Raw genomic sequence first — 25,578 nt, forward strand, 5'->3', positions numbered from 1 at the left:
CTCAGATTCTGCTCACATACAGCTACGAGGGATATCCTTATGAATTGTGACTTTAACAGTCCATCATGGGTTAAACATTAAAAACAGTTCCTAGAGCTCAAAGCGGGTAGACTTTATCCCTATTTTTTGGCATACATTTCAAGCATACACTCTTTAACACTGTTTAAGGAATTCAGTCAAAACCTCTATAGGAAAGAACATGAATAATTCACATTTATAAACCAGACGGAAGCCTCTATTATGTCAAGTAACCACACCTCAAAATCAGAAAAGAAAGAACTTAGGAAAAAAAAAGGTAGTAAAACCAAGTCAGAAAATTCACTTCAAAAACCCACAGGAAATGGAAAAGACCATACCTTGAATAACTCAAACTCCTTCTTTGGCATCAACAGCTAATGACAAATAATGAACATAAAATAAGTACGTAATATAGATGTACATCAGGCCAGCCAAAACGCAAGCACAGCACACAGGATTTCCATTGCCATCCCTTTAGGTTATGAAGATACATACATTGTACACTAATTTTTTCTTTTTTAACTTTGTTTGATTCTTGGATTCCCATAAGACAGGAGTGGATCTGGACAAGTGCAGGAACCCATGAGGCTCAAATGCTACGAGGAGCCACAAGTGCCTGAATGAATAGCCATGGCAGCACATGAGCACAATCTCAGTTTGGACTTTCTGTATTTTACTAAGTCTAGGCATGAAAATTAACTACTTCACAGCATATTCTATGTAGCTTCTACTCAAATTTATGACATTTTTACGTGGTCAGATATGATCTTTTGCTCACAATTCTGAAAATTAAAATAATTCTTCCTGGGACATGGGAAGCCACCTCAGGCTCAGGAGCTACACATGGGACAATCCATCCATTCTGGCTCTGTTGGCAGATCTGACTCTAGAGATCCTGTCAGACCAAACATCCCAATACTTGAATAGCAAGTGAATCCAGATGTGAAGGTGAATGCCTTAACCAGCATCACTTCAATTCTGGAAATGGGGCATAGGACTCAAGGACTGTTCAATGATCAAGAAGAGAAAGCCTGCCCCATGCAACCTATAGCATAAGTACACTGTAATCTTAAAATCTTGAGAGGAAAATGAATAAACACTCAGGTGGAGATAAGTGCAAGTTCAAGGTTGGCCAGTGGCAGAACATTGAAGAGAAGGAGGGCAAAGGCTGGTGCAGATGAACTGCTGGATCCTCCAGCCACTGCCTCAGCGCCATCGCCTAATAAGAGGAAGCCACTGAATAGGAGGTAAGAGTGAGCAGGCAGAAATACTGCTTCTTCAAATGTCAAAACACTGCAGAATGAAAAAGTAGCATTCAGAGAAACAGTCATTTCCTGGAAAACATTTTGTGCAATATCCTAAATATTTGAACCATAAAACATATGAATAATTCTTCCTTATGTCTCTCACCATTGTCCCTGAAATACCCTAGAAAAAAATTATACAACCAATTAAACCTCAAAATGACTAACACAAAAAAAAATATTTAAACCCTTCTTAAGAGTAATAAATTTTAAAATTTGTTAAAGTTAAGTTTTGCTCAAAAATCATAATTACCTGTATGGTATGTGTGTATGGTGGATCAGCACGCCCCAATCCAGATTCTGTAGGTCTCACAATATCCAAAATGTTATTTGGCACAAATCCAGATTCTCCGTTTGCATTTCGAACTTTCCACCACTGCTTCCTATCATCCAGGATCTGTCATTATGCAAGAAAATAAAGACATCATTTCTGTACCAAAAACAATCTATGAAGGAAATTCAATTTTTACTTCTAGACCAAGAAACTTTTAGTTTTAGCACTCAGTTAGAAACTAAGAAAAGAGACTTGGGAGTCATCGTAGATTATTCCCACAACACTTACTTCACTCAGTGCTGGGTATATTTGTGCCAGGGAACTAGGACAGGAAGAGGACCAATGTTTTCTCTTATTAAAATATAGGGCACGTATACATGTGACCTGGTAAGTAGACTTGATTCTAAAATGAATAAAGCCCAGGAGGAGGAAGAGGGCAAAGTAAGCCCAGAAACTCACCCCCACCTGACCCCCCCAAAAGAAACCAACTGACCAATAACGAACAGATAAAGTACTTGCCCTCCTAAAAAGACACAGGTGCCCAATCTGCTCTACCCTTGCTAAAATAAAATGATACTGAAGAATAACTGCCTGACCTCAACATTTCTTTGAGAAAGGTTTAGGTAAATACCCAAAGAGGAATAGAATAAATCCACTTTACTAAGAGTATGTAAAGGTAAAATGCTACTACCTCTAAAATATTATCCTTTTGAACTGAGAGCTCACTGTTGTTCCTTGCCACAAAGTCATACTTGGATTTGGCATATTTCTTGGGTTGTGTTACTTGTGGATCATAATTTCTATAAAAAGAAAGAAAAAAGATTATTCTGCTAGCTCTTCCTACAGGGTGAAAACAGAAGTAAAACACTAAGGCAAGTCAACTCCTACCAGGAAACATTCTGACATTATTTTGACTGTAGTTTAGTTTTATGATATTTGATAGAATATGAAAATTAAAAGAAAATTTGGACTTTTCATTATTAAAATGAACAAACTATGGCTAGGGCAAAAATATGTAATGTGAACTGACAAGGCTAGTTGGCACTAAGACACATCTAGACTGCAAGTCTGAATTATTTAACCACTAAATATACATTGTGGGTATTGCTTTGTTAATTATCTTCTACCATGAAAGAATTAGGATAAAGATCAATGTTAAATTGTTAGATTTTAAAGAAAAATCAATAAAAACATTTTTTTAAGTTGGAAAAAAAAGATCAATGTTAGCATTTTACATAAAATTAAAGGAGACTGAAAATAGTTTCCATAGTGGTAACTTCAATTATATGTTGATTTCACTATTCAAGTAACATTTTCAATTTATTAACCGAATATATATTTAAGAATTATGACTGTCCAATTTTAGGAAAGCTTTATCTAGTTATCTAAATTGCAAGGGAAGGTATGGATTAAGTACAAACCAATAACACTTCCAAATTAATTAAATAATTTACTATAAGCTTACTTTAATAGGAAGAACATAAGAATTCTGTATTTAAAAAAATAAAACTTTCTTAATAAACCAAATACTTCTTTTAATCATTAACTTACCATTAATAGATTTAACAGCATAATTAAAATACTTTTATATAGAATACAATAAAACCTGATATATATCAATAATGAACTAATATTATTTTCTTCATTTTAATAATAAAACAACTTTAACGGTTATGAATTAATTTTACTCCCTAATCTTCTCCTCCATTTACATCCCCACATTTCCTCACACATCTCTACAAGATGAAAAGCAACAGGGACTAAAATGGCTCGTCATCCTTCTCCTCTTAACATGGCCATTCCCTTTGCTGCCAACCAAGGTCTTCTGGAATGATGAGTCACAGCAGGAACTGCAAGATAGCTACGGACACAATATGTTCTGTCCCCATAGCTAAATGGTTCTTCTTAGATTGTGACTCCAGAACAAGAGGTTCAGGGACAAAGAAAAAAGATGAGCTGTAAGATATGCTATTGGCTATTCTTGGTATACTTAAAAAATGAGAAAAAGTCAAATCATTACTACATATTATTAATAATGAGAATTCTAAATTGTGTTCCATGGATTTCCCATCCTTATCTCTAGTTATATGATCCTAGCTATTAAGATTTCTTTGGGAGTGGGGGGAAGAGGGTAAGATTCAATCACTCCCAAACTTACAAAAACAGTTTCTCTCTTTCCTCCCGCATGTTCTCCTCTCCTATGATCTGGAAAATAAGCACAACTGACAAAGCAGAGTTGAGTACCGTCACAGGTAAAGTAACTGCCACTGTGCACTGAGTCTGCGGGTTCAAGAGGTTTGGGCTGCGTTTCTCCTTTAAGTTTTTGCTATCTTGGGTGTCTCAGAAGCAACTGCCCAGCATGCACTTAAAAGTACTTCAGAATTTACAAATCTTCAGTTTCTCGCTTTCTCTAGATTAAACCTAGGTATACACTGACCATAGCTATCAATTTGAAAAATCACACCTTGCAAGTTTTCAGATGTACCAAAGTTTCCTTAAAGACCTGGAATGTATAAAAATAATATGGTCTCTGTTTCTGATTTGGAGTAATAGATATACATTTAATATAGAGTAGACGTGGAGAAAGAATGACCCAAGACTTCTCTAAAACACTACTTGCTTTTGAATGGCAGTAAACTATAATCCTTCAAAGGTGAGGGCTGTAAATTCAACAGGTGATTTCCTAATGACATAGTAATTTCATTGAACAGTGAATATACTTCAAATGGTACTTACTGTATTCTTGGCGTATAACACAGTTTAAGATGAATAATAATTATTATAAAAACGAATTCCAACCCTCTGTGTATTTCATATCCGATGAGAACTTTCAGCTTTTACAAAAGTGATGACAAATTTTCTTAGCAACACAGATAATTAATGACCCGGGTGTCTATCAACTATCCAGCCCCTATTATAACAGCCCAACTGAGAGGTGGGCTCCATAAAGACAACTGAGTTATATGGTCTACCCACTACCCACCATGTTTTTCAAACATTCTTTCTGTGGCTAAACTATGGTAACTCTAAGGTCTATTGAATATCCCTACATGAAATTTTCATCGCTAAATTCCATTTTAATTTATTATTCAGAAAGGTTACTAAAATAAACCTTATGAAATTCACCACAGTATTCTCTAAATGAGGTAAAATATGTAATAACTTTTAAAAGAATGTCCCTTACATCATCTGTGATATATAAAATTCCATGAGAAAACTGACGCTGTTTTCTAGTTACCTAACAGTGAAAAACCATCCCAATTTACTGGAGTTATGAAACAAAAGGAAAAGGTAAGAATCATTAATCTGAAATAACTTCTTGATTATTGACAACTAAGGTAGAAACAAAGGGATAAGAAAATATGAGGATGAGTAATGATTAGTCAAGAAGAATTTCAATGAAATAATTTTTAAACTTCAAAAGTGATTCTCATGTATATCTACTAAAATTGCACCTAAAATTAAAAAGTATTTCATGTTGACATTTTCAAAATGTGTTATTCATTCCTGACTCTTCTTTGCACTCAATTAGAATAATACCTGTATAATTTTCACACCTTTTAGTTAAATATTATCTATGTCATCATTCCCAACAGAATATCACCTTCTTTAGATTCTATTAAGAAAAGAGCATACTGGAAAAATAATAAATAAATAAATAAATAGGACACTCATGGTGAGTGAGGCTTTGAGATAGGAGAGCATAGAACAAGCTCTCTACCCCACTTCATCGGAGTGATCATTTTCCCATACCCTTGCTACCAACATTTCACCTTTCCTTTCTCTTATATGGGTTGGCCTCTGTGTCAACCTCACTTGTCGAGGCTGGAAAACAAGATTGAAAAAGTGAACCTATTCCAATTCCTTTATTTCTTACCCATCCCAATTTCCCATCTCTGCCTATATTAAATTTTTTAAGAGAGAAATTTGGGGAAATTAATAAAATGTAAAACTGGAAAGTGAGAATACAGTAAGACAAAATGGTAAAATGGTAAATAAGGCATTGACTCCATTAAAATATTTAGTTTAGTTTTAGTTTAAATATTTCTATATAAAGAAAGATTTGTTTGTTTCTGGAGAGAAAAGATGAAAATTATTCCCTCTAAAAGATACAGAGCTGGTAGAGACTATCTGGTGCAAACAGTTGAGAATGTTAAAGCCATTCTTCTTAATTCACATATTTTGTCAGAAACATCATCTTAAGAAGAGAAAGTCATCCAACGGCAGTTATGCTACGTTAGAATTGTGGACTGGAGGTTTTGTTCATCAAAGCCAGTTCTACGATGGAACAGCTGAAACTTTACAAATGACTGACAGATGGACAGTTTAAAGCTGTAGTGAACAATGCAGACACTGGCATCTCTATTTGCACTAAATCAGAGATAGTCCTCCACAGCTCTCCCAGTGATGCCCATGGAATATTACCTATCTACATGGCGATTAGGCGTTGGCTTAAAAGCAGCAGCAGTGTCCCCTTGGTCCAGATGGGGCCCTCTTGTGTAAATGCTATTGAATGCATACCCCTCAGGGGGAGGTGGGAAGTACTCTGATGCACTGGATTGCTGCAAGACAGGGAAGGAGAGATTAAAGAATCACCAACATTAATTAACTGAATGAGCACTGACGTTAATCAATACGAACACTTCGCTATACTGTGATCAGTTTCATTTTCAAGTGATTGCCCATTAAGTTAATAACCATTAAGTGAATAAATTATGAAACAAGGTAGATACATTCTGTCCAAGACCTACTTATAATAAGAAAAGTAACTAGAGCAAAGGCTAAATCTTAATTCTGGAAATGTCCAGGTATAAAAACAATACAAGCATAACTCAGAGATACTGCGGGTTTGGTTACAGACCACTGCAATAAAGCCAGTACCCAACAAAGCAACTAGTAATATTTTTGCTGCTGAATGGTCTGGCCTTCAATTTGTAAAAAACAAACAAACAAAACAAAAAAACACACAACATCTGTGAAGAGCAATAAAGCGAGGCACAATAAAATGAGGTATGCCTATACATTCCTTCCTCAGGAATTTCAGTACTAGGTGATTTTAGGATTAGGCAGACTTTAAGAGCTTATATAAAATAAAAGTGGTTTAAAAATAAAAACAAAGCCCTTAATCCTTGCTTTCTATGTTTAAGAAGCAGTCCTTTACCACTAGCAAGGTAAACATTGTCACATGAAAATCATCTGAACTCTGTGCATTGAAATTATACCACCTTCTCATTTTTCTTATTATTTAAAATGTACACAGAAAATATTTTGTATTATTTTTTAAATGGCAGCACTATTATCAGATTTACTGTTGAGGACATAAAAAGGCAGAAACACATCGATCTTAACAGTCAATAGTCCAGAAGGAGACAATGCCAGAGTCACTTCCTTTTGCAGTTAACACAACTCGGACATGGGCTTACTGGACTAACCAAGGGAGACTGAGGACTATGGTTTCACTGAACAGCATGCTTCTAAAATTATGGGGAAAAACAAAGAAACAAAACACACACACACATTCATCTGAAGATTTTGGTAGCAACCTTTTGTAAAGTGAGGTCTGGGGGATACATGACAGACTCTGAAGCACTAGGATTCCTTGGCTATTTCAATTGTTTATGTAATCCCTGGGGTAAAATATATTAAAACCGGGAATGGTTTAAAAAACTACTGGGCACATGTTTAATATAGTTATTTCTAATGACAAAGTTGGCAGGAGTAGGGCTGTGTTTATCACAGCCCGAGCAGATGAGGTATCTCCATGGTCTAGTGTTGATATTTAAATACCCATATCATATTATTCCTAGGAACTATATGAGGATGCTGCACTTAACACACAAATAAAATTAAACAATTTCCACCATTTGATTACCTTAGCAAACCATTAACAAAGTGAAAAGGCAATCTATGAAGTGGGAGAAAATATTTGCAAATCCTATATCTGATGGGGGTTAATATCCAAAATACATAAAGAACTCATACAACTCAGTAGCCAAAAAACAAAATCCAATTAAAATATGGGCAGAGGAACTGTACAGACATTTTCTCAAATAAGTCGTACAAACAGTCAACAGGTACATGAAAAGGCACTTAGCATCGCTAATCATCAGGGAAATCTAAATCAAAACCACATAAGATACCACCTTCCACCTGTTAGGATGGCTATTATAAAAAAGACATACAATAACAAAATGTTGACAAAGGTGTAGAGACAAGGAAACTCTTGTGCTGTTGTTGGGAATGTAAATTGGTATAGTCATTATGGAAAACAGTATGGAGGTTCCTCAAAAATCAAAAATAAAACTACTATATGACTCAGCTGTCCCATTACTGGGTATATTACTGAAGAAAACAAAATTAGGGTCTTGAAGAGATATCTGCACTCTGATGTACATTTCAGCATTATTCATAATAGCTAAGATATGGAAACAGCCTAGGCATCCACCAATAGATGAGTCGATAAGGAAGATGTGGTATGTGTATGTATACGTGTAAGATATACATATGTTACAATGGGATATTACTCAGCCATGAGATATAAGGAAATTCCACCATTTGCAACAACATGGATGGATGAACCTTGAGGGCATTATGCTAAGTAAAATGAGCCACACAGCAAAAGACAAATATTGCATGGTATCACTGACATGTGGAACCTTAAAAAAAAAAAAGGTCAAACTCATAGAAATAGAAAAATGGTTGCCAGGGGCTGGGGGATGTAAGAAGAAGTTGTTGAAAGGGTATAAACTTTCGGCTATGAAAGGCTTGAGGATCTAATGTAAAACATGGTGACTACAATTTATAACATTGTACTATATAATTCAAATTTGCTAAAAGAGTCGAACTTAAATGTTCTCAACAACAAAGATAAATAAATATGTGAGGTCATGGATGTGTTGATGTTAATTAACTAGATGGTAGTGATGCTTTACGTAAAGATACTTTAAATATCTTACATTTTTTGTCAATTTTACCTCAATAAAGCTGAAAAATAAAATAGAAAACAAATAGCTTAATTCAGTTTATCATTTCCCAAGGACAGAGTAGAGGAATTAGATGATTAGTCAATTTTTCATTGAAGGCTGTCATAAATATAGGGAGGAGTTCAAGGACCTGTTAGAGTCACCCACAGAGTGAAGCAACCATATGAGATCGCCGGGCCCTGAGAGCGACGGGAGTGTCAGGAGGAGGAGGAATGATGCCAAGTGACTCTGACGACCACACAACCTCGTGTGGACCTGCTGCTGGCTCAGCGGAAGTAAAGGTGAACACTGCCACCGTGTTTGCCACTCCACTTCACCTATGCCTTCGATTCTAAACAAAACCTGAGTCAGCCAAGGCTTGCCCTGAATGTATTCATAAAAGTAGCAATAAAGTGTAATAAAATCTCTCTTCTGGGAATGACTACATTCCTTACCCATTTTAAATCATCAGTACTTGGCTTTTCAACAAAATCTTAGGGTATAAAATTTCTTAGAAATGCTAGCAGGTGCCTTTCTTTTTTTAAAAAAAAAAAAAAGAAAATCTCTGAAAAATCACTTATAACCAGAAAATGAGATAATGCATTATAAGGAAGGACTGTCAATAATTCTTGTTTTAAAATTACTTACTAAATGAGAGGAAGTAACTTTTACACTCGAAGTCCCAAATACATTACCCTCTCTTTAAATATATGCACAAACTTAAAAAGAACTCACAGAAGAGAACCCACAAAAGTGAATTTCTGAGGCATAATTATAAAGTAGATATATTTTCTTATTTAATATATGAAGACTGTAAGCTGGAAATTTCTATAATTTGAAAATAGTCAGCTGTAACTATAGCAACAGCAAGAGTAACATAATTTCATGTTTGATTACATTTATTCCTCTAAAAACTCTGCTCTCTATGAGGAAAAAATCTCACAGTGATGAGGTCTTAACTATGAAATTACAGACAGGGTTGTGTGCCTGCCAACCACTGCCCAGAACTCTGAGGTCATCTTCTTAATCACTCAGTTGGAGGGAAGGGCAGTTACGGACTCCACCTAAACCGTTATATGCAGCCAGAGGAAAAAGTCACATTAGAAAAAAATTATTTTCAAAGCAGTATGTTCGCTTTATTTTTTTTAATATATATTTTTTATTGATTTCAGAGAGGAAGGGAGAGGAAGAGAGAGATAGAAACATCAATGATGAGCGAGAATAATTGATTGGCTGCCTTTTGCATGCCCCACACTGGGGATTGAGCCCACAACCCGGGCATGTGACCTTGACTGGAATCGAACCCAGGACCCTTCAGTGCAGAGGCTAAAGCTCTCTATCTACTGAGCCAAACCAGCCAGGGCAGTTTGCTTTATTTTTAAAGTTTCAGAATTTAACCAACTCTCTATAATATGGTTATTGTCTAAGGGAATAATTTTAAGAAATTAAACTTACATAAATTTTTCTCTTTAAAAGTAAGGGTTTACTCTGGTTTGTGAATTCATTCATTGATATCATATCTACTACATTATAAATAGCACAGTAGTCCAAGAACATTAATCTAAGAAATTAAAGAAAGAAAATGAGTAGGACTTCAAGGAAGACCTTTTCCAAACTAGACTTCATTCCTCTAATTACTTCTAATCACCTTATTCGATTTAATTCGGCATTAAGCAATGTTCAACTTTATTTTCTGATAGAACAAGAAGAGTCATAGCAAAATCATTTTTAAGGAATATAAAGAGGTAACATACCCAATTTCAATCTTTTAATTTGCTCCCCAAATAGGTGTACTCTGTAGCTTACTAAATATATAAAAGATACAATAGATTTTATTACCTCCTGAAGGTATAAGTAACAGTGTTATAAATGATCATTTGAAGCTGCGACTTTCTCCTAGCCAGGCTGATAGGACCCCAGAGGTTTGAAACTAGGCAAAAAGAAAAAGAAAACGGGGAAAAAAATGGAAGGAAGGAGGGAGAGAAGGAGGGGGGGAAAGGAGGAAGAAATGAGGGAGAAGAAAGGAAAGAATTAAGGCTTTCAGGAAAGACCAGTTTGGGACGAGCTTAGAGAACCTGGGTTCTGGGAAATGTCCTGAGGGTCTAAAGATGGGAGAGGAAAATAGAAAGAATAAGGCAGTGGTAGGAGAGAAATTTCCAGATAAGGAGAAAGAGAACACACTTCAAAAAGATGGGATCACTGGAGTTCAGGGAGCACTGGCAGGGTGAGGGGGCACTGGCAAGATGGGAGCACTGGCAGGATAGGAGCCACCAGCAGGATGGAGGCACTGGCAGGATAGGCAGGGGGGCAGCTGGCAGGCTAGAAGGGATGATATGGACTCATGTTGGGCTTCACAGGGAAACAGAAACTGTCACAACAAAGAGGAGAGAAAGAGAGAGAGAGGTAACTAAGGGCAGAACATTTCATCACTGATTCTAGAATATCTTCAGATAAAAAGAGAACTCAGTGGATATTAAGAAAATGCACAGATCATGGTATTTTCTGCAAAAGGTATGTTTAAAAACCTTCACCTCTGTGGAGTATCTTTTTGCTTCATGTCTGTGTTGATGTTCTGCTACATTTGCCACAGTGCCAGCCAACTGATAAAGGTCTTGTTCCAGTGGAGCTCCCATGAAGTTCAGCATGGGCGGCTCCCAGCCACTGCGGAACCGTGGGACGTATGGTGCAATAAACTGTTCTTTTGGCCACTCTGTTCTGTAGGACATTAAGGTGTACAAAAAATAAAATTAAGAAATGTATTCATGCTCAAGATTATCTTTAGTAAGGCTAGCGATAAAACACAAACACAAATGCACAAAACAACAAAAACGGTGCATACCTAATCTGCTTTCCCTTCACCAAAAAGGTAAACATGTTCATCTCGTATTTAATACATATAAAATGAAAGGAAGGTTGAATTCTGCTTCATTACCTGTTTTACACCATGCCTCAAATCCCCATTCATTCAACTTTTAAACATGGGTATATGTTTTCGAAAATTTGGGAAAGGATCAACATGAAACTAGAAATGTGCTAAGTATTTAGAATATTAACTTCTCTAGTATCTAAAGTAGTTTCCGATTGCCATCTTTTCCTTCATTCTCTCCCATCATTCTGAAACCTCCAGATATTGGATATATTTTTCAAAAGAGAAACAGCAGAGATGTTCTTAAGGTTTATGATTTTTTAAGTTATGAAGTCCCCAAAAATGAAACATTGCTGATTTTGTAAATTAAATGTATCAGCAACATTTTAATAAGTAAAATCAAGTTAGGACTTGTCTGTAATCACTATCATTATCCATTCATTTTTTAATGACTTTGAGTGACACTTATTTCTACAAGCCCCTAATCACTCATGAACCATAAAAATAACTAGGACAGAAATTATAGCTTCATTTCTGCTAAAATCTGTTTATCTTTCACACCTGATTTAATTCTTCAGATTGTATTTCTACTTTAATGAAATTAGCCATTGCATTCATATTATTATGTACCTTCATGATTATTTTTATCTTTATGAGTTTTTAAGTCAGTGTATTCATTTCCTAATACTCTTAGAATTAAAATAGCTTTTTCAGGCTTATCATAAAATCATAATATACATAAATCTAGTAGGTTTAAGAAATCTATTTAATGAGTTTTTACATGATATAATATATACATAGTATGATATAGGGTTATATTAATAATAGAGGCCTAGTGTGTGCAAGGATTCGTGCACCAGTGGGGTCCCTCAGCCTGGCCTGCGGGGATCAGGCCTAAACCAGCAGTCGGACAGACATTCCCCGAGGGCTCCCAGATTGTGAAAGGGCACAGGACAGGCTGAGGGACCAGCCCTCCCCCCCCCACCAATTCATGAATCTGTGCACCTGGCCTCTAGTATTTTCAATATAAAAACAACTGCGTGCTTTTAAAGAGCTTTCTGCTTGGTAAAACATTCAACATGTAAACCATATTCTATCACAAGCAGTTGCCAAAGTCCAAATGGTTTGGATTTTGGGAATGGTTTATATGTTTCAATAGAAAAAGGAAAACAAAATAGTGAGCTGGGCCATTACTTTTAGGCTAGCCCTTTCAAAAGCATTAGGAAGACAAGCTAGTAAGTGACCATAGTGAGTGATTCCCTCCTTAAGTATTGACAGAAATAAAAAGGTTTGGAAAGCCCTAGCTGGTTTGGCTCAGTGGATAAAGCGTCGGCCTGCAGACTGAAGCATCCTGGGTTCAATTCCGGTCAAGGGCATATGCCTGGTTGCGAGCTCGATCCCCAGTGGGGATCGTGCAGGAGGCAGCCAATCAGTGATTCTCTCTCATCATTGATGTTTCTATCTCTCTCCCCCTCTCTCTTCCTCTCTGAATCAATAAAAATATTTTTTTAAAAAAGACTTGGAAAAATAAGGAAAGCAAAAATTATTTATTCATGTATAATGAAAAGAGAAACATTTTTATTACTTGCTTTGCTCAGCAAACTTGAACACTGCAATTGTTAATGATTTGTTTTCCACGATCACTTTATTGACAAGATATAATTCTTAAAATTTCTCCCTCCTCCTTTCCATTGTCACACCACAATTCTAGTCCCAGATCTGACTTTAGGTGGTAAACACACAATGCAATATACAGATGATGTATTATAGAATTGTACAACTGAAACCTATATAATTTTATTAACCGATATCACCCCTAATACATTTAATAGAAAATTTTAAAAAATAATGAACTACAGCATTATCATCCAAAGGGGCCTCTTCGCCTCTAGTTACTTCTGTCCTTGTTTTTATTAAACTCAACTATAAGAATGATCTTTCTAAAAACACATACATGTTTATGTCATACTCCACTTCACAAAGTTATTGGTTCTCCACAGACTATAGAGCCTTGCTCCAACTCCACAGCATGGCATTGAGAGCCTTCATAACCCAGCCCTGCTCATTTCTGTTTGCCTCATTTAACACCATTCCTCCTCCCAATTCTCCACAATCCCCCACTACCCAAAGTCTATATTCTAATTGAACACATATTCATACTTCAATCTACTGCTTCATGCCTTCCCTCGAGCTTCTCTCTCTGCTGGGAAGGCCCTTTCGCTGCTATGTATTTGTGGAAATCCTACCCATCCTGCTGACAGGCAGCTTAGAGAAATAATTATGAACATTGACTACAGGGCCAGATTACCTAGTTTCAAATCCCCACTCTGCCACGTATGAGTTGTTTGGCTTTGGGCAAATTAGTTTACCTCTCTATGCCTCAATTTCCTAATCTGTAAAATGGGAATAGTAACGTACCTCTATAAAGTGAATGAAAGAGTGACTAGCAAACTCTTCTGTATGTGTATGTCTATATAGAAACATGCATCTCTCTACTTAATGGTTTTAGCTATTGATTTTAAATGCCAGCTCTTCTTTGAACACTAACTACCCTCCTCTCTAAATCCTCTTCCTGACTGTTCCACCTTTCCAACCAATAGCAGTTTGTTTATGTCACTTTGGCATTTATCATGCCTTATATTCCATATACCTCTATGTTCGCCCCCAGACTTTTAGCCTTTCATGGGTTTTCATCTATAACACCTAGTCTTCATACTTAGAAGGTTAAATAAATGTCTTGTTAGATCCATACAATAAACAAAGAACAATACTTAAAGTATTATAGGTATTAGATGCTAAACTCATGTTTACCTGGCTTTCATCCAAGTTTCTCCCAATGACATCCACAGCTGTCTTTCATCTGTATTGACAGTATAATTTAAGAAATCAATTGTATCTTTAGTCAATAGGGGGCTGAGTACTGAACTGGCTAGTTCAGGACCTCCTGTTGCCTGCACCACCTAAAAACACAATACATCATTTTTTAGCAAGACGACGATTATTTGTATATTTTCAAAAGCCATGCCAAAACAAGCACTGGTTTTATAAACTCAAATTAACTTTTGATGTTGTGCAATGCACTACTGAATGAAAAACAGCTTGCCAGATGATCTGTCCAGATTGGTGGTGACTAATCTAAAATGAAAAGTTAATAATTTAACAGCTTTCATGGGCTCTGTCAATTGGCTGCATATCACTGTACTTTACTTGGAAAATACTAATATCTTTACAGAGAATTCTAAGTCAGATGGTTTAACCAACTCTGAATTTTGGTTTGTTTAAAAAAAAAAAAAAGATCTTCACTGGAAATCTATTATGCCAAACTTGAAAAATATGGTTATAGAAAGGAAGACTATGCTCAAGCTAACAGTCTGTGGCTGTGTCTACAAAGATGTACAAAAATAAAAGGGCCTAAAGAGAAAAGTGAAAGAAAGAGAACTGGGACTCTGAATCTATGTATTTTTCCCTAGAATTTAATCCAAGGAAATTGTCCTGACTTGAAATGGATAATTTAATGACCAGCACAAACAAATAAACAGGTGTAACTCTCTGATAAATAAAGTGATGATAAGAGAATTTCTGAAAACTGTTCCATATTTACTTTTCAGGGGCTATTTCCTGGCTAAAGAATGGCAGTTATTATCTCCTAGAGCAGAAACCAGAGCCCTTTTATAGAAATCTCACCTTCCCAGAGATGTGGCACAAGAAGAAAGAAATGGGTTTTTGAATGGTGCCAGACTAACAATCACCTTCTCCCCAGTCGTCCTGGTGTTCTGAGCCTGCTGTGCTGTGCAGACCTCTGTGTATGTGACATGCTGTTTCCCAGTCTCCCAGAAGGCCCTCCTCCATCACCAGGTACCACCTCTTCTGGAAAGCCCTTCTGAACTCCTCAGTGTAACTCTGATGCACCTCTATGCCCCCAAAATCATTTGTGCATATCAGTAACAAATTGCATTATAGCCTATGGCTTATTTTTTAGTTTCTGCTCCCTTGAGAACTTGGACCAAAACTTATCTGATTTTGAATTGCAATAGACACAGTGTTACGGGAATGAATGAGAACAAACAAAAGAAAAAATGAAGGATAAGGGAGGTGGGCTCTTACTGAGAACAAAATCTACCTTGACAACCGGCACAGTGATTATTTACTTGCAAGCCTTACAAGTACTTCCAGTAAATACATAAGGAAAAAGTAAAGAGTAAAGGAGTAGAGAAATATTAAAGAGTTTATTTTCACAGAGGGAAAGGGAGTAAAACTAAAGCAGGTAAACAAAAGGCTATGGGCCAAAGATCCTTCTCAAGAATGTGAGTAGACATGTGTGCATGCATGTGTGCTGTGGATATGCTTGTGTTCAGATGCTGAGGGTATGGGTTTAAACTCACAAGATTTAAAGCCACTAAACTTTGTCTGGCTAAAAGTCAGGCCCTAATAAATATTCCTTCCCATCTCCACATAAAATGTCTGGGCTCTATAGGCAGAACATTAAATGGAGTAACAGAAATATTATGTTTGGGAAGACCATTAACAAGGAGTCACTGTTGAGGAAAAAAATATAAAATATATCAATGTTTTCAGATACCTAGCCTAATTAGAAAGACTACATTTTGTATGTTATGGAAACTAGTCACTTAATTTTATATTCTTACTTTGTGTAATGACTAAAGAGCTACTTATAATCTGTGAAAGTGTGAAATAAATGAGAGGAGGTGGCAAAACTGCATCATGAACAATTCTTCCTAATACTCAAACTGAGATAGTATCAAATGTGTTAAAAAATAAAGAATACAAATTTTGTTAGTGAGCTAGAATCAGTTTCTTTGCATATGAATGGCCCTCTAATTTTAAAAATGCTTACACAGCAAGAATTATTCAACTATAAATAGACAAGTGGAAACCTGGTGCTCTATATATAGCAACAACATATGGAAGCATTCATAAATTACTGACGTAGCCTTGGACTTTCATCTTCTAATCTCTCATTGCCCAATTCTGACTTCATGCTGATAATGTCACATACTTTCCTGTCTGTAAAGCAATATCCATTTCATATTCTACTTCAGGTCTTGTCTAGTTACCCTTGGTGAAAGAAGAATGAGATTTATTCCTTTTTATTACTTAGATTCTCTTTTCCCCCCATTTCTTCCCTAATATTCAAGTAAAAGCTATGAGAAATGCTGAATTTGCTCCATTTTTTATAAAGATTAAAGAAGTTAATGACCATAGTCTTCATATGCTCTAAATAAAAAATAGTGAAATGTATCTGCTTCATATAATTACTATTCTTACTCTTCAAAAAAAATCATAGGAGCGGTACACAAAGCAACACTAACTGTTCTTATTGCTACTGTCATTCTACAAAGTAATCATTTGCTCTTGGACAGGGTGAATCACTCACAGACACTCCAAACATTCCTGCCTTAGCCCCCCAAATAGGAAACTCTGTCCTCCTGCAAGTTTTTAAAAGAGGTTCTGCTTTCTTCCCACTTCTCTCTCAGTTGTCTTCCCCACAAAAAGGGGAATGGTCTATATCAAATTTGTGGGATTATAGAAAAGGGTGATTTGTAGCCCAGTTTCCTTAGGATCTGTCTACGCATGAGGGCAATTGCTCCATCTGCTTGCTATTGCCATGCTTTTCTGAGAATTCAGCACTTTCCTCTGTGCACCCTTAAATATTATTCCAGCTCAGTCTTCCAGCTCTCCTGCAGAACAAAGGGGTTGTACATAAAGCCAGCTTAGAAAACCCGCTGCTGTATTATTTGTAAATATGAGAAATATAAAATGGGAAGGGAAATATAAAATGGGAAGGGAAGTGCCTTACTGTGCCCCTTCATTAAATGTATAAGGAAAGAGCACACCTGGGTATTAAAAATCTAGAAAATGAAGATGTGTGTCTTGGATCCTGGCCTATGACAAGTTGGCTAACATTCCAGCTGCTTCATAAAGGGAATTATTTCCAATACACCATTTTGTTAGCTTCAAAAATTATACCTCATTCAAAATATACATGTGGAGAAGGAAGTTTTCTGGGGGGGGGAATGGTGTTATGTGCACATCACCACACCACAAACAGTGTGTAGGCCAAAGACTGCCAACTGTCCCCTAGTGTCCCTTCTCCTCCTCTTCCTCCTAGAAGAAGCTTCTGCATTTCAGATGGACACAGAGACACTCAATGGAAACTCTGTTGCTTTAGTGTTAGGTGTTGGCCCCATGAGGAAGTTCAGGCCAACTGGATAATAGCAGAAATTATCTGTCTAAGCTCAAAGTTCCTCTTTAAAGACAACACTCTTTGCCTTTGTACGGCTATTAAAAGGATATGGAGGTAAATGAGCTTCCACTCCAGATATCTATAATAATAAAAGCATAATTTTCTAATTAGACCAGACGTCCTTCCAGACAATCTTCCAGACGAAGCCAGGGCCGCAAGGGAAGCCCGGGTCCTGGGTGCCAGAGGGAAGCCGGTGCCGGCAGCCAGGGGTAGGAAAGCCTACTCTTGCACGAATTTCATGCATCGGGCCTCTAGTCTAACAGAAATGCTCAATTCTTCCTCTTGGAAACATTTTCTTCCTTTGGCTTCTAGAATTCCACAATATTCTTGTGTTTCTCTTCCTTACTACTTCTTCTCAATCTTCTTTGCTAGTCTTTCCCATTTTTTGACCCTGAAACTGCGTTGGCTTCATCAGTCCTTGTCTGTCTTCTTTATTTATAATCACTCCCTTGGTGGCATCATTCAATTTCCTGGCTTCAAATGCCTTCTCTATGTAGATGGCCCTCAAATTTATATCTCTAGGCCTGATTTCTCCACTGAACTCCAAATTCAAATATTCAACTACCAGTTCAAGTTTTTCCATCTGGATATAACTCAATTTTCACATGACTAAAATCAAATTCCTTATCTTCTTCCAAAACCCCATTTCACCCCGTCTTCACCAACTCAGTTAATAATGAGTCCATCTTTCCAGTCAGGCTAAAAATTATGGGGTCTTGCACAGCACATCTAACCTACCAGCAGATCTTGTTGCTTCTATGGTTTATAACCAAAACCTGACTTCGCATCACCTTTGATGTTACCTGGTCCAAACACCATAATCTCTTGTCTGCGTTATTTTAACAGCCACCTCAGTCCCTTCTTCCCCCAAATTTCTAATCATTCAGAAAGAGCAATCCTTTCCTTTTCTGCTGAAAACTCTCCAAAAATGTTAAAGGTTTTACAATCACCTAAAAGGTCCAATGACACATGTCTACCTATTAATTTGCTGACCTCCTCCCTTACTCTGTTACAATTACAAAACCAATATATTCCAAGACCATAATTTGCATATTATCACCTAAGAGCATTTATATTAGCTATTCTCTGCCTGCAATTTTCTTTCTGCAGAAATCCATGTGACTCATTCCTCACTTTGTTGGCTCAAATGACACTTTTTCAGTGAGTTGTACCCTTAACCAACCCTATTCAAAAATTGTAGAATGCACGCACACACACACACATGCACCTGAAACACTCCCCGTTCACCTGCCCTGCTCTATTTTTTCACATAGCACTTACTTTTAGTGAACTGTATTAGTTATGAATTTATTTAGGTTATGGTTTATTCCTCCATATTAAAATATAAGTTCTGAGAGGATAAGAATGTATGTCTGTTTTGTGCCTTATGAGCTACTAATAATGCCAAGCACATATAGCAGGCTATCAATTAGTATTTGTTAAATAAATAAACAAGCAAACAAACAAAAAACACCCAAATGACTGACTCAGAGACAGCTGAGGTGAAGGAGGAAGACCTCAATGAAAAGAATCTGAGTCTGAGTAACATCATGCAGAAAAGCCATCCATACAGCCCAGCCTCGTCATGCCTAGCCTATTGTGTGACAATGAGAAAAATGTCTATATTGCTCAAGTCATTGATATTACACTAGTACCTACTGAAACACTAGTATCCGATAATTTATTTCTTTTCATTCCCCTAGATCGGTCAGAGACGACAGTTTCCACAGCTCTAAAGTAAGTGAAATATATGATTTCTAAGGTTCCTTTAAACTCTTAAATTTCACATTCTCAATGTTTACACAGATGATGAGGTAATAAAGAAAAACTGTCTATATAATCTAACAGACACTTGGGGTTCAAAAACATACTAAGAATGATTATGTTCTTAAATTTATAAAATCTTACCATATTTAATGGAGTAAATAAAAAGTGAACCAAATCTGCAGCACTGGGGTTCTGAATATGGGACTTCAATTTGGCCTGTAACATTAAGAGAACAAACATATTACTATGATGTAACTGACCAAAAGACAGACATCTGAAAATGACCCAGACAAATAGTTCTTTATTACTAGATTCATTTTTAAATACTAATTAGCATGGGTGAGTTAGATTAGGAAAATTTACTTTTAAAAAAGGAGTCATTTTTTAATCAGGTCTCTTAGATGATCATATTTTATAATCTGTTGTTCTAATTAAAGGCAAATAAAAACCCATATAAAAATCTACAAGAATAATTTTATCTCTTAATTTAATTAGGAACATCCTGGCTATACTTTGATCTCTTTTATTTATTTATTTTATCTATACATAAATAAATTTCACTTACTAGAAGGTTAAATCCATGTTTAAACTTTTGAAAACAGTCAATAAATTCATCGGGAGGTGGAGGTTTTGCCCGCAGAGTTAAAACACCCTCTAAAGAAATAAGTAGGAGGAGGAGTACATGAGAGCACATTGTCAAAAAAATTAATAAATAAATAACAACCAAAACATAAAATGAAAAAAAAATTTAAAAGACCACATTTATGTCTGTAAAGTTTGATGATTATACCAGGTATCATGCTATCTAGTTACCTACCACATCTCATAGTCTGACTATAACAAATTAAGATGACCCAACATTTGAAATGGATTCCTCTATCTTTAGGCACCACCAAATCCTCATTTGATTCCACAAATTTTTACTATAGCCTTTCTAAATGGGAGTCATTATGCTTGTCATTGTGAAGACTATAAAAATGTATAAAAATGTATAAAAATGTATAACTGAAGCCCTGCTCTTAAGGGCCTTAAAATGTAATAGAAGGGATGACTGAGATAAATAACAAAGATGTACCAAGTGAGAAAGACACTGCAGCTGGCTGGGAGGCAGAGAAATGTATACCTAAGAGATGTTTCATGGGGAAAGTAGCTTTGAAGATGGGATTTGAAAGTTTTTTTCCAGACAGCATGAGCAAAAACATGGAAAAAAGGAAATTGAATGTACATGAAATAACAAACAATAAAGCAAAGAAACATGAGAATGGAAAAGTAGATCAGGTTAGATTGTGGATAACCTTTGACTACCAGGGTGAGGGAGGGGTGGACTTAAGCAACAGAACATGGAATTAACATGCTTTTTAGCAGAGAATGAGGTGATTACCCTAGTGCTTTAAGACAACTATCCTCATAGAGTAAGACTAGAGATTTGAAAACTGCTTAGTAAAACTTCAAGCTGGGTAAAAACTGATGCCAGCTTGAAGCACATTCTGTTTATGAAAATGAAAAGGGAAAAAACTGGATAAAAGAAACACTGAAAAAATTAAGTTGATGTTGGTTATCAACTATAGAATGGAGTCAAAGAAGAATCTGTGGTGTTGAATCTCAGTGATCAAGAGAATAGTATACCCTTCAAAGGATACAGGAGCACTAAGTGATTTGTGACATCAGGAAATAATAATACTGAATTTCAGAATATACAGGGTGGGGCAGAAGTAGGTTTATAGTTGTCAGTATGGGAAACCGAGATTATTCTTGTATTATTATTTATTAATCACTGTCTTATTTCCATACAACTAACTGTAAACCTACTTTTGTCCCACCCTGTTTAGAGGTGAGGTACATTCAGATATACACATCTGGAAGACAAGTCTACAGTTCATATGCTTATGATGTAGACATAAGCTAGAGAAAGATCTGGAAGTCACAGGAAATGAAAGGGATGTTTATTTGCTATTCTTTTATATATTTCAGTCTATAGCATTTTGTTCCATAATTATAATTTTATATATTTTGGCACCATTTTAAATAGCTGAACTACAGCATACTAAAAAACTATTTGTATGTTATTTGTATGTGACCTGAATATACTATTTGGAGTTTTGTGATAAGTTCAAACCCATTGACATTTGTATCTGTTTTAATGAGAACAGTCAATCCTTTTATTTAACAAAATAATGAGATTCTATATTTATAATAAAATAAATCCTAGTATGGAAGAACAGAGCTATGAGTTTGCTTAACAAGTATTAATTTTATAATCACTACAAACACACAGCCACTACCTGAATTTCAGTCTGTGATTTAAGTAAAGTATCCTAGAGTCTTTACTGTACCAACTTGGAACCAGACTGGACTCTTCCCTGGCTCGTCTTCGTCACTGCCTAAAGCCTGGTGCTCTCCCAGAACGAGAAAAGGGGCCTGGGTTCACTGTCAGTATATGTTGCTGAGCTCTTCACAAGGGCAGAAACAGCCCACCACTGGAATTCTGATTGGACTTCAGAAGATAAAGAATATCCAGCTTACCTCCTGGTCCTTTCCTTTTGCCTTTCTTAGTTTTCTTCCTTTTAGAAAGCTCAGAAAATGCTTCAGCTGCTTTTTGGAGTTTTGTGATAAAAAATTCAATGTCATCCAAAATATGGTTTAAGATTTGCTGAAATTAGAAATTATAGAATTAAATATAAAACAAACCTATTTTTGCCTTGGCTATATACATAGTCAATAAAGAAAAATCGGGAAGTTACAAAGAAACACTTCCTACATGCAAATTTCAAGTTTGTCACTAATTCTAAGGATTGAACTAATATGCTTGTGGCCAAAGTGTGACATTTATATTTTTCTTTAGCTTAATTTTGCTCTATTTTTAATACCATCAAGAAAGCATTCACACTATCTATTCAGAACATTAATTATTTTTCAATTACTCTAATTTTCTCATAGTGTTCTCCCACATAAAGTTAGGGGAAAATAATTCTAAGAAATATTGTTACACATGCACTGAGCATTTTTGTTTTTCTAATAAGTGTCTCAATAAAGCAGCAACAATATTATTTCATGGAATTAAAGGTAAATAAAATGTTGTGATAAAGTAATAAAGACATAGATAATCTACAATTATAGGCATTAAAAAGAGTTTCTACATGGTGAAATAAAATTCATGATGAACTATGCTTTCGGGGCTCATCAGATCAATTTTGATTATCTCATATAGTATAAACGTCAGCTGACTTTCTCTAGTTTTTGTGAAACTTGACATTCTTCTAATTCAGCGGTTCTCAACCTGTGGGTCACGACCCCTTTGGGGGTCGAACAACCCTTTCACAGGGGTCGCCTAAGACCATCGGAAAACATATATAATTACATATTGTGTTTGTGATTAATCACTATGCTTTAATTATGTTCAATTTGTCACAATGAAAATACATCCTGCATATCAGATATTTACATTATGATTCATAACAGTAGCAAAATTACAGTTATGAAGTAGCAACAAAAATAATTTTATGGTTGGGGGTCACCACAACATGAGGAACTGTATTAAAGGGTCGCAGCATTAGGAAGGTTGAGAACCACTGTTCTAATTCAAGACTAGAAACTGGTATTAAATGAATTTTTTAGTACAATAAGTAATAGTGCAGTATAAAAATTAAATTCCAAACATCAAATTCCTCTGTTTCCAAATTGAACATGAGTGCAGTATAAAAAGTAATTATATTGGCATCGTATTTTATGATTATACCACAGGGCATTGTCATTCTGCAAGTAAATTATTATAGAAAAATAAAAATAGCTTTATCTTTATAAGAAATTAAAATTGACATATCTACTCTTAAAATGTCATTTAACTTTTTATCTTTCAGGCATTATAAAGTATTTTCAATAGAGGACAGTAAGAGATATTAAAAATACTTCAATTATGAATTATAAACTATGAAAAACAAACACACCTCAAATCTGATCATTCCATTTAAATTCCCTTGTAAGCTAGTTAATATGGTAATTCTTCTGTCACTAATTAATCATTTTCATAACGTCTTCTAGTTAAATATTGCCAAAAGGAAAAAAAAAGTTAATAAAGAAATAATTCAAAGGGCATAACTACCAGTAGAAAGAGAAAATATAGTTTCCACAAAACATCTTTATTGAATCAACTTCCTCTTTTAAAATAAAGGCAGTGGTCTAAAGATGAATGCTGTCCTTACCACATCTCGGTCAATTCGGGCCGCCGCCATCTCGGGTGTTTCTTCATGCCCATGATACTGCCTGAGCTTCTCAACTACAGAAAGGGGAATCATAACTCTTTCAGCCTGTTGCTTAAGTAATACCAATATAGGCAATTAAACTTTGGCTAGAAAATTGGCTAGATACAAAATCAAAACTCCTCTCGTCATCTATGACAGGCATCCTTGCCACCACTAACAGAAGCACTTGGGCAGAGCTGAAGTACTTGCTTTCTACCTTTATGTTGATTTACCTTGTAATTTCCCTGCTAGTTTCCCTCTTCCCTGTGTCAGCTGCCTATGAATCCAACCCTAACTCAGCATCCTATAATTCCCACCCAAGAAATATAAACCCACAGTTATACACCTACATCGTAAATAGTGGGCAATTAATTCTAATGCAAGAGAGCTTGTAATTTTCATATATTCCAACATTGTGATTTCAATGAGCTTTGGGAGGTTCTGAGAGTAAAGTGTTTCTTAAAATTATTATTTTTACTAAACTTAAAACCCACAATGTTGGGCTCATTAATTTTAAACTATGTGGTTTAAAAGTATAAATACCTATAGAAAATTTCAAATTAAAGGGTAAATTTCTTAGGAGCATTCAAGATGTTCAGTTAACTCATTTGGCTAAAGTATGATGTTAATCATAAGATCATCACCATGAACTCATTCCTGATATGAGTAGGTTAAACCTATCACTGGCACAGATACTTGCACAAATATTTCACAGTATTCGAAATGAAAAAAAAAAGTATGGGTGAAACAGGAAAAATATATCATCACCAATGGAAATACAACTCTTGCTATATCATTGTGACTCATGATGTTTGATATAGAGAACTACAAAAAAATATCGAAAATTTGATATTGCTATGTCTCTTTTAGGCCTAACTTTTACTATAAATGGAATACTCATCAAAAAAATAAAAGAAAGGAAGGAAGGAAGGAAGGAAGGAAGGAAGGAAGGAAGGAAGGAAGGAAGGAAGGGAGGAAGGGAGGAAGGGAGGGAAATCACTTAGTCTTATGAAACATAATTAGTGGCTATTAAATAGTTTAAGATAGTGAGAACTTATATATATAAAATCTTGCCAGTGAACTACTATTTACCTGTGCGTAGCTACTATCTTCCTATGGTTTATACTCCAGAAAGCAGCACATTGTACTTGAAATAAAGCTATAAGGAACTCCAGATAGGTGAGATGGGAGACTGAGGTGAGGGGGAGATGTGGTATTTCTCAGACTTTTTAAGGGTCTGTGCAACCCCACTGCTACTATCTCTATTCTACAGAGATTACTTCTAGCAATCAGGGGTAGAGCTACCTCAGGATTCAAAGGAATTTTTCAAACTGAGTCAACCAGAGCCTTCAGCGGGAACAGAAAGATACTCCTTTTGGGGGTCTTTCCAACTAAAAACTGGCTGGCATTGCTCAGTGGTTAATGTCGACCTATGAACCAGGAGGTCCAGGTTCAATTCCTGGTCAGGGCACATGACTGGATTACAGCTTGATCCCCAGTAGGGGGTGTACAGGAGGCAGCCAATCAATGATTCTCTCTCATCATTAATGCTTCTATCTCTCCCTCTCCTTTCCTCTCTGAAATCAATAAAAATATTTAAAAAACAAAAAACTGGCCTGGATCCAAACAGAAACTCACATAAGTATTGTGTTCTGCTTAACCTAGTAGTAAATTAGTTCTGTAAACCTGATCTTATATATATGAGGTTGCATACAGTAATTTAGACAAAATCTAATGAGCCTAGGAACTCCTGCGGCTCAATTTTCTTTTTGTTGTAAATTAGGTTTTACAGATGTTTTTGCAGGTTTATTCTTCCACGAAAACAATAGCAACAACCAAAATACCATAAATACATAAAAAGTAGAAAACACTATAAACTCCTAA

The 25,578-nt window shown here is 35.8% G+C and overlaps 1 protein-coding gene across 1 annotated transcript in view; it reads right to left on the reverse strand.

The window, feature by feature from the left end:
• Positions 1-25,578, reverse strand: part of EPS8 (epidermal growth factor receptor pathway substrate 8) — a 110,814-nt gene that overhangs the window by 22,947 nt on the left and 62,289 nt on the right. The window contains exons 10-18 of the mRNA XM_015570182.1: positions 23,656-23,729; positions 21,980-22,106; positions 20,022-20,110; positions 19,598-19,672; positions 14,236-14,384; positions 11,090-11,273; positions 6,022-6,158; positions 2,288-2,396; positions 1,576-1,719 (exon numbers count right to left, since the gene is read on the reverse strand). Of these exons, the coding sequence (XP_015425668.1) occupies positions 1,576-1,719; positions 2,288-2,396; positions 6,022-6,158; positions 11,090-11,273; positions 14,236-14,384; positions 19,598-19,672; positions 20,022-20,110; positions 21,980-22,106; positions 23,656-23,729 (1,088 nt within the window). The remainder of the gene's footprint in view (positions 1-1,575; positions 1,720-2,287; positions 2,397-6,021; positions 6,159-11,089; positions 11,274-14,235; positions 14,385-19,597; positions 19,673-20,021; positions 20,111-21,979; positions 22,107-23,655; positions 23,730-25,578) is intronic.

Source organism: Myotis davidii, unplaced genomic scaffold (genome assembly GCF_000327345.1).
Source record: "Myotis davidii unplaced genomic scaffold, ASM32734v1 scaffold205, whole genome shotgun sequence".
NCBI lineage: Eukaryota > Metazoa > Chordata > Mammalia > Chiroptera > Vespertilionidae > Myotis > Myotis davidii.